The sequence below is a fragment of the Coenobita brevimanus genome, chromosome 112, assembly GCF_032717465.1.
Source record: "Coenobita brevimanus isolate Jiangsu-jjx chromosome 112, ASM3271746v2, whole genome shotgun sequence".
In the NCBI taxonomy this organism is placed as follows: Eukaryota; Metazoa; Arthropoda; class Malacostraca; order Decapoda; family Coenobitidae; genus Coenobita; species Coenobita brevimanus.
In genome coordinates, this window is record NC_137065.1 from 12,222,649 (window position 1) to 12,232,501 (window position 9,853).

A 9,853-nucleotide genomic window follows, 5' to 3' on the forward strand; every position below is an offset into this window, starting at 1 on the left:
TTTCTCTGTAATTTCCTTAACTCTGGCAATAAGTATCGTACCATATACTTTTCCTATTACACTAGGAAGACAAATGCTCCTGTGATTACCACATACTCCCTTTACCCATTTTCCTTTGTACAGGGGATTAGTTATACCAGACTTCCATCCTCCAGGCCAATTCTTCCCAGGCCAATGTGCACATCCTCCACATCCATTCTACTACTATTTCTCCCCCATGCTTAAGCATTTCACTACATACTCCATGAATTACTGGGGCTTTCCCCATTGTAACTTTCTTCACTGCTTCCACAACTTCCATCCTACAATTCTTCCTCTCTTCTCACATCCCTCCGTCTCCCAGCCATTCCCCAGGCACTTACACTCGCATTACTTTCATTCTCTATGTTCAACAATTCCTTAAAGTGTTCTCTCCATCTGCTCATTTTTTCTCCCATCTCCACTAGTAATCTACCATTTTTATCTTTCTTCAGCAAACTTCTCTGGCACCCAGTCTAAAGCCATGTCCACACGAGTGGGCAATGCCCGCGGGCACAAGCGAGCAGTTTGCCTGTTGACGGGCTCACCGCTTGTGCCCGCGGGCAAATGCGTAAATTGCCACGGGCAATTTATGCATTTCCCCGCGGGCACAAGCGGTGAGCCCGTCAACAGGCAAACTGTTCGCTTATGCCCATGGGCATTGCCCGCTCGTGTGGACAGGGCTTTACTCTTTGCCTCTTTCCAGAACATTTTCTTACATTCCCTCCACTTTACACTCAAATTCCTTCCAAATTCCTCATCCACTCTGTTCTTACTCTCTCTTACCATCCTGTTCTCCTCTCTCTTCCTCTCTCTATATAATTCTCTCTTCCGTCTCTCAACTTCTTCCACGCCCGTTTCTCATCCACACAATATATGCTATCTTCTTTTGTGCCTCGGCCTCTCTCACCTCTTCATTCCACCATGCTGTTCCCTGCTTCCCCTGTCGTCTTCTATTTACCCCACACACCACCTCACTTGCTGCGCAGATTTTTTTCTTTGAATATCTTGCACACACCTTCCACGTCTCCCATCTGCTCCAATCCATATCATACCAATCGCTCCTCCACTTCCCTCTTATTTTCTGCTCTTTTCCACCCTCTTGTAACCTTTCCACTCTTCTTGGATGAACTATATATATATATATATATATATATATATATATATATATATATATATATATATATATATATATATATATATATATATATATATATATATATATATATATATATATATATACTTAATATTTCCCCATAGTTCTAGCGGAAATGAATTTATATGAGACTTTTTGTAACTTGTATTACCATTATTCAAAACTGGGTAAAAAATATTTATATGTAGTAGTCAGGTAATAAAAGCACTGTAAGATGCTGCTTTGGATATATTCGCATACACACTCGTGCGCGCGCACACACACTCATGCACACAGAATGGATATTGGTCCTAGTTCCGGGTCACTTGGGTTCAGGTCGGTTCAGCGGGTTCCATGTCATCCAATAATAGGAAGACCAGGAAGAATAGGAAGACCAGGAATGGTAGGAAGAGGACTAGGAAGCACTCCTGTCTCCAAGCATTCCTTGAAGGCATCCAGCTGTGGGGGGGAGAGAGAGTTGTCGGGGTTATTGATATTATTTCAGGTTAGAGAGAGAGAAGTAAGTTATTGGGGGTTATGGATCTTTTTCAGGTGAAAGAGAACTTGAGAGGTTATAGGAGTTATGGATCTTTTTTTTTCTTTTTTTTTTTCTGGTTAGAGAGAGATAGAATTTATAGGGGTTATGGATCTTTCCATCAGGTTGAGAGAGAGAGAGAGAGAGAGAGAGAGAGAGAGAGAGAGAGAGAGAGTTATTGAGGTTATCGATTTTTTTTTTTCATGTTAGAGATAAGTTATAGAGGTGACTGTGTTGTTTTTAGTTTTGAACACCTACCATGTAACACCTATAGTAAAATTTCCACAAAAGATTGATAATGATCGTGAAAGTAAGCATCGTATCTGAAGACTAAAATTTTTGGGTATGACATGCAAACTACCAGGCAATTCTCTCTCTCTCTCTCTCTCTCTCTCTCTCTCTCTCTCTCTCTCTCTCTCTCTCTCTCCAGCCATCCTTCTACCTATCAATTATTATATTTGTGTCTATCGTACTCACATTGCCAAGCTTCTCCGCTATGCAGATGAGGAGCTCCGGCAGTGCTAAATCGACTTCCACATCGACGATGACTTTTGCCAAGATATCCAAGAGTAGCGGACATGTTAGGTCGACTGTGGTAGAGGAAGGGGAGAGGGTCGATTAGGTCAAGTGATTAGAGAAGCTGCCTGATGTTTAATAGGACGCAGGGCAGAGCAGGACAGGACAGGGTTATGAAGAGAATGACAGGGCAGGGTAATGTCTAGTATGGCAGGGCAGGGTAATGTAGAGGAAGGCTGGGCAGGGTGATGTCTAGGATGGCAGGGCAGGCTAATGTCTAGGATAGCAGGGCAGGGTAATGTATAGGAAGGCAGGGCAGGGAAATGTATAGGTAGGTAGGGCAGGGTAATGTATAGGAAGGCAGGGCAGGGAAATGTATAGGTAGGTAGGGCAGGGTAATGTATAGGAGGGCAAGGCAGGATAATGTATGGGAAGAGAGGGCAGGGTAATGTATAGAAAGGTTGGGCAGGGTAAGGTATAGGAAGGCACGGCAGGGTTACGTAGAGGAAGGCAGGGCAGGGGAAAAGTATGGAAAAGCAGAGGAGATTCATATAAAGGAAGGCAGGGCAGGGTATTGCAAGGGAAGGCAGGGCAGGACATGGTAGTTTAAAGGAAGGAAGGGTAGGGCAGGATATTGTACGGGAAAGCAAGGTAAGGCAGGGCAGTGTAGAGGAAGGCAGGGCAGGGCAGGGCACATCAAGGCAAGTGAAGAGTGAGGGGGAAAGTTGAAAGGGGGTGTGACTGTGAGAGAGTATATATTTCTTACACTAGTATTTTAGGAGTCATTGTAGTATCTTCGTCATTGTCATCGTCTTATAATTATCTTAACTCTGCTTCCCACAAATAAAAACAAATGAGCCAGAAGATCAACAGATTCACCATACAAGAAAAACACATTAGTCAGAAGAGTAAACAGATTCACGGCACTGAATGACCTGAAGAATCCAGTTTGCCAGAATAAACGGAAAAAGAAAAGTTTTCATATTAAAGTAAATAAATTTAGTGAATACAAGAGAACCCGAGGTGATGAGGTGTAACAGACAGTTGGAGAAGAAAGCTGTGTAAGCTTGATCAGGAAAGAATGGGAGTAAATGAAGTATTTTATGTACTTAAAGGTGGCCAAAGAAGCAGATGGACCTAAGGGAACTGAAATAATTCGTAGAATAGGAGACAAGGCATATTAGGGTACTGTGAAGCATGGGGAAGAAGGGGTCAGGGTAGGAAAGCAATGTGATCCAGACGGTCCCGTAGGGATGCAAGGAGCAATCTTTGAATATTATGAACTGAGAAAGGGTGGAAGCGCTGATGATGAAGTGCTCCGGGTTTGTATATGGAGTTAGATGACATAGCACAGTGAGAATGGACAATGAAAGCGCGTGAAAGACCAGGAACGTGTGAGGGTCGGCATAGTGCAATGGAAAGGGCAGATCAGAGTACGTTATGGGTGGTGGGAGATTGAGAAAGAACTCTGATCTGAAGTGGAGTGAGTTAGGGAGGTGAGGAGGCCTAGAAGATGGTGGAAGGATAGTGCTGAAACAAATGTTCAGCTCTAAAGGTGTAACCGTCCAGAAGCGTGTATGGAATATAGCAAATTGGAATGAAGTGGCTTAGGGAAGAACGACTCTACCAGTAATCTATATGGGCAAGACGTGAAGCAGCTGGGGTAAGCCGTGAGTAAGAAGAGCATGAGCGTGAATAATTTCAAGACTGCTTTACGTAGAACATTAAATACGACAGTTGAGAAACAGAATGAGATTGACAGGTTGCTTTCTTCTGTTTTCCGGCACCACCAACCTGGAATGAGTTGCATGTGAGAATAGAATTAAATCATAATATTGCCACAAAAATAACAATGATATGGTATTGGAGCCAGAGCAAAACAGAATCACATAAAATACAGCAGTGGTATGGGAGCCGGAATAAAACACAGTCGCATAACATAAGGATATGAGAGCCAAAGCAAAACAGAAATACGTAACATAAAACTAGGGTATGAGAGCCAGAGTAATACAATGACATAACGTAAAATTAGGATATGAGAGCCAGAGTGAAACAGAATCATATAACATAGAGTTAGGGTATGGGAGGGAATGTAAAACAACTACATAACATAAAGTTAGGATGTAAGAGACAGACTGAAACAGAATCACATAACATGTAGTTAGGGTATGGGAGGCAGAGTAATCACATAACATAAAGCTGTGGTATGAGAACCGGAGTAAAATAGAATCTGAAAATCAGAGTAAAATTGAGTGACAATATGAAAATCAGAGTAAAATTGAGTGACAATATGAAAATCAGTATAAAATGAGTGACAGTATGAATATTGGCGTAAGTGTCATCATGAAAATTAGTGTAAATCATAATATTACAAATATAAACAAAGTGACATTATGATAATCAGCATAAAACAGAGTGACATTACCTTCAATATCAACGAGAGCCTCCAAGTTGATCTTAATTCCCAATTCTGCGGCGCACTCGGGCAAAAGCTCCGTTATGATGGCCAGCAGGTCAAGGTCTAAGGGTACGGTGAGTAGCGTAATGGCCGGTAGGCATCTTATCACGTCGAGCACGCAAGTTAGAAGCGACCCATCACAAAGCTTGACTGCAGAGGGTTCGGAGAGAGGGGTTATTAGAGGCGGGGAGAAAAGCGCGAGGCAGGGAAGGCATCTGAAAGATGGAGGACGAAAGAGGGAGACAGCCGAGGAAACTGGAAGGACGGATAAAAATGGACAGGAATTGGTAGACAGTTGGGAGGTAGTGAATGCTCATCTTCACCCATTGCTTTGGGGTGTTGAGGGTTACGGAGAGTGTTAGTAGAGGGGCAGTTGAGGGGGGAGGCAAAGGAAGAACGGGAAGAACGGAGAAAAAAGGAAACGGACGGGGAGGCAGAGAGAGAGGAAGAAACGCTCATCCTTTTATGCAGCTTTGGCTGTGTGAATGGTTTATTCTTTAGACCATAGGAGTATTAATCTTAGTGTATTATCTATTACAGGTTTGGGTAGATTAGACACATCAACTGATAATAAAATAATGCAAATAAAGAAACTTCTTTATAATATGACTGTATCAGAATGACAAAGAACCTGAGTTATAACGTGTCCGAAGCTGTCTTTAACCGACCTCCATAAGTGGGTATTAAATGAATGAGTGAGGTCGAGTACCCTTGGAGTATGAGTGAACCTGCATGGGGTGAAGCGAATGCGAGTGTCTGTGGGATTTAATTAAGACTGAGGGAGTGAGAGTATATTATGGTAGAAACCTTGTTCAAGCTGCATTATTTTTTGTGCCTGTGTGAATGACGTGTAAGTGTATCAATAAATACAGTAAGAAAATACTGGTGAATGGATGTCGGATTGTGTGTGTGTGTGTGTGTGTGTGTGTGTGTGTGTGTGTGTGTGTGTGTGTGTGTGTGATACCAACGACTGCACAAATGAATGTGTTAGGGAATGTGCATGTTATTACGAGAACCAACGAATGAGAGTGACAATTAGACAGCAGCCAAAACACAGCCACTAACTAAGCAGTCTAATAAGAACTTGAAGGTCGATGCATTCCAGGAGATTCGGTACTTGTGCTTGACATCCTTCAGCCAGAAGACCCACGACAAAGAGGGCGAGAAGGGCCGTCCGCATTGTGGTGGTGGTGGTGGTGGTGGAGCCTGTGGGGGAGAGCGAGAGAAAGTGAGTGTGGGAGTGGGGAAGCTAGGTGAAGGGAGGGAAAGAGTGACTGGGAAATTGATAGAGTAAGTAAGGGGAGGGAGAATGGAGAATGTATGAGAAGTCAGTGGGGAAGTGTTAAGGGGAGTGTGTGTGTGTGTGTGTGTGTGTGTGTGTGTGTGTGTGAAGGAAATGAAAAATAAGGGAATATGGGGGTTAAATGAGGAATTAGGATAAGAGTGTAGGAGCATGTAAAGGGAGGGAGAATGAGGCATGAGTGGGGAATAAGTGTCGAAGTGGTAAGGCAGGTAAAGGGAGAGAGAGTGAGGGATGAATGGCGAGTGAGTGGGAAAGTGGTAAGAAAGGTAAGGGAAGGGAGCGTGAGTGATGAGTGGGTAGTACGTGTGGGAATGGGAATGGAAAGTGAGGGAAGGGTGAGCAAGGAGTGGAGAATTAGTAAAGTTACGTACTTATTTTCCTTTTAATATTAATTTGTCACAGATTTACCTTTTCTGAAGCTTATTTCACTCATCTCAGTGGTAGGATTATTGCTTCCATGGCCGGGAGCCGTCTGAGTGTGCCTTGCGCATTGCGGAGGTTATTCTCTCGGGCATGGAAGCATGCATTCCTTTCTCGTATCCTTTGTCTAATGCAAGAGAGCCTTGATTTAATCACGCTTGTTCTAATGCTGTCCGTAACAAGGAGAGGACCTACAAAAGGTACCGTAGCCAACCCACCCCTGAATCACATCATTTTTATGTTTCTGCCCGGAATCGTGCTAAGTCTGTTCTTCGCTCTGCTAAAAATAATTTCATCCGTACTAAATGCTCTCAACTCTCCAACTCGAATTCTTCCCGCTCCTTCTGGCACCTTGTCAAAAACCTTTCTAACAACTTGACCTCATCATCCTTCCCTCCTCTTTCCTACTCTGGTTCTGTAGCTATTTCTTCTACTGATAAAGCAGATTTCTTTGCACAGACTTTCTCCTCCAATTCCACCTTAGACGATTCCGGTGCTGTTCCTCCATCACTTCCCCCCTGTGATTTCCTATTGGCTGACATTAAAATTTCTTCAGCTGATGTATTTTCTGCCATCACTGGCCTCAATACTAACAAGGCATATGGGCCTGATGAAGTCCCTCCTGTTGTTCTCAAGAACTGTGCTTCTGTGCTTACACCCTGCCTAGGCAAACTCTTTCGCCTTTGTCTGTCAACTTGTACCTTTCCTTCTTGCTGGAAGTTTACCCTCATTCAGCCAGTCCCAAAGAAGGGTGACCATTCCCAACCCTCCAACTATCGTTCAATTGCTTTAACGTCCTGTATTTCAAAAGTTTTCGAGTCAATTCTGAATAGAAAAATTTTAAGGCAACTTTCCTATCACTACCTTCTTTCTGATCGTCAGTACGGGTTCCATCAGGGACGCTCCACTGGCGATCTTCTCACCTACCTTTCAGACTCCTGGTCATCCTCCTTTCGGGACTTTGGCGAAAGCTTTGCCATTGCACTTGACATCTCAAATGCATTCTATCGAGGCTGGCATAAATCTTTAATTTCCAAACTGCCCTCTTACGGTTTCTATCCTTCTATCTGTGCCTTCGTCGCTAGCTTCCTTTCTGGTCGTTCTGTAGCCGCTGTTGTAGACGGCCACTGTTCTTCTCCTAGATCTATCAACAGGGGTGTTCTTCAGGGCTCTGTCCTATCACCAACTCTCTTCCTTTTATTCTTCAATGACCTTCTGAGCTGTATATCCAACCCTATCCACTCATACGCTGATGACTCCACACTTCACCTTTCCATTCGGTTCCCGCAACGCACATCTCAGTAGTTACTTCAACAAACAAGGGATGAGGCTATGGCACACCTAATGTCTGACTTGGCTCGTATCTCTGACTGGAGTAAAAATAATCTGGTTGTTTTTAATGCATCGAAGACTCAGTTCTTGCACCAATCAACCCAACAAAATCTTCCACAGGTATACCCACTAATGCTTAATATTATTCAGCTTAATCCTGCATCATCCTTGAACATGCTTGGGGTTTCATTTACTCGGGACTTATCTTGGAAAGATCATATTACATCTCTTGTAAAATCTGCTTCCATGAGATTCAATGTGCTAAGCCGGCTCCGTTCTTTCTTTACCCCTGCACAAATGTTGACTCTATACAGGGGTTTTATCTGCCCCTGTGTGGAGTACAACTCTCATGTGTGGGGAGGCTCCCCACCTACAGCTCTTCTCAATAGGGTGGAGTCAAATGCTTTTCGTCTCATTAACTTTCCTCCTCTTACTGACTCCCTTCAACCTCTGTCTCTTCGCTGCACTGTTGCATCTTTCTCTCTTTTCTATCTCTACTTTAATGGTCACTGCTCCTCTGAACGGTCTCCATGCATTCCTCCACCTTTACGTAGGGCGCGTAGCACCCGGCTAGCAGCAAACTCTCATCCCTTTTCTGTCCAACTCTCTAATGAAGAGTTAACCGTTACTCCCAGTCCTTCACTTGTGCAACAGGTCAACTCTGGAACTTGCTCCCTCTGTCTGTATTTCCTGCTGCCTATGATCTCCAGTCTTTCAAACGCAGTGTGTCCAGGCATCTCGAAATGAATGGATTTTGAATTTGGCTTTCTATTGTATTTTGTTTTTTTCCATGAGGGAACTGTTATTGCGGGCTCATGGCCTTTGGTTCCTTCTTCCTCGCATATAAAAAAAAAATGATTTGACAAAGCTTCGGCGTTACATCCTTTCTTTGACTAGCATCATGTTCTAGTATTAACCTTTTATTTCAAATCAGCAGTCACGAAGAAGAGGTGACAATTTTAGGCCAAGTTAGAGTAAAATAATGCCAAGAGAGCCAAGGATCAAACAACTTCCGGTATATTTTTTAATTTCTTCGATAAAGCTATTTTCCTGTTAAAAGATTCTGAGCGAAAAAAAAAAAAAAGGAGTTTATAGAAGAAATGAAATCTGCTTAGCATAAGCCCATCAGGTGATTTTTTCTTTATATTACCAAGAGGGAATAAGGTAATAAAATTATGGCTATAGATCTTGAGTGAGTGGTTATCAAAGCATCATCGAAATTTTATCCTGCAAATGTACACAGTAAGAGTAACTTGTTTTGCTCTGGGATGTGAAAGCTGTCGGTTTTGTCTAAGTTAATCAAGGATTTTAGCCAATTCTGTAGAAGAGTTTTTCCCATAACTAAAGAAAATCAGATGGTTTTACGCGTACTTAATAAAAAAGACTTAACAGAAGTGAAAGGGTAACCAGTTTTAATAGAGATTTTATATTGTTTCACCACGATAAATGCCCAGAAGTGAATAAATCTTAAGAAGTAGCACATATAAAATGGGTTGTATCTGAATTATCTTTACGAATGAGGTTACCTGATTCTTTGCTGTGGCAGGGTGTAAGTGGAGTGAAGTGGAGAAGTGTGGATTCAGTCTTTTATAGGGATATGAGACCGAGGAGAATGTAAGGGGAGATGGAAGGGGGAATGTACGGAAGTAAAGGTCAGGTAGTGGGGGGAGAATGGGGGGCGGTGGGGGGAAGAAGGAAGGAGAGAGGAGGAAAGAGGGGACGGAGAAGGGCGGGAACGAGTTAAGGGGGTGCGGTGAGAGAGAAGGAGGGAGGGAAAGGGGGTGCAGAGCATGCAAGGACCTTGAGAGAGGAAGGGAGATAATTAGGGAGAGTGAGAAGAGGCGGGAGGGAGGAAAGGAGGGAAGACGATGATAGAGAGGAGGGGAAGGTGGGTAGTAGAGAGAGAGAGAGAGAGAGAGAGAGAGAGTGAGTCACATAGAGGAACGTTTTTGCAAGGTGATCCGCTGTTACCAGTTAAGATATACGGTGTTCCCAGACTATTTTATCTCAGTAAGAAATAAAGTTAGGGAACAGAATTTAAAGACACACACACACACACACACACACACACACACACACACACACACACACACACACACACACACACACACACTGAAGGTTTAGGAAACTAAATGA

At 43.2% G+C, this 9,853-nt stretch overlaps 1 protein-coding gene across 1 annotated transcript; it reads right to left on the reverse strand.

Moving 5' to 3' along the window:
• Positions 1–1,387: 1,387 nt before the first annotated feature.
• LOC145418018 (uncharacterized) lies at positions 1,388–9,259 on the reverse strand. Its single transcript, XM_080286553.1, has 5 exons — positions 9,244–9,259; positions 5,728–5,868; positions 4,630–4,812; positions 2,166–2,278; positions 1,388–1,612 (listed from the first exon to the last, which is right to left on the reverse strand). The coding sequence occupies exons 2-5, from the start codon at positions 5,840–5,842 to the stop codon at positions 1,511–1,513; spliced, it is 513 nt and encodes a 170-aa protein (XP_080142679.1). The 5' UTR covers positions 5,843–5,868; positions 9,244–9,259; the 3' UTR covers positions 1,388–1,510.
• Between the last annotated feature and the right edge of the window lie 594 nt (positions 9,260–9,853).

Coding starts and splice junctions, on each gene's coding strand:
- LOC145418018 (XM_080286553.1), bottom strand. CDS start 5,842: ATGCGGACGGCCCTTCTCGCCCTCTTTGTCGTGGGTCTTCTGGCTGAA. Junction 4,813..5,727: donor AGTTCTTATTAGACTGCTTA/GTTAGTGGCTGT, acceptor AACCCTCTGCAG/TCAAGCTTTGTGATGGGTCG. Junction 1,613..2,165: donor TAGCGGAGAAGCTTGGCAAT/GTGAGTACGATA, acceptor TCCCCCCCACAG/CTGGATGCCTTCAAGGAATG.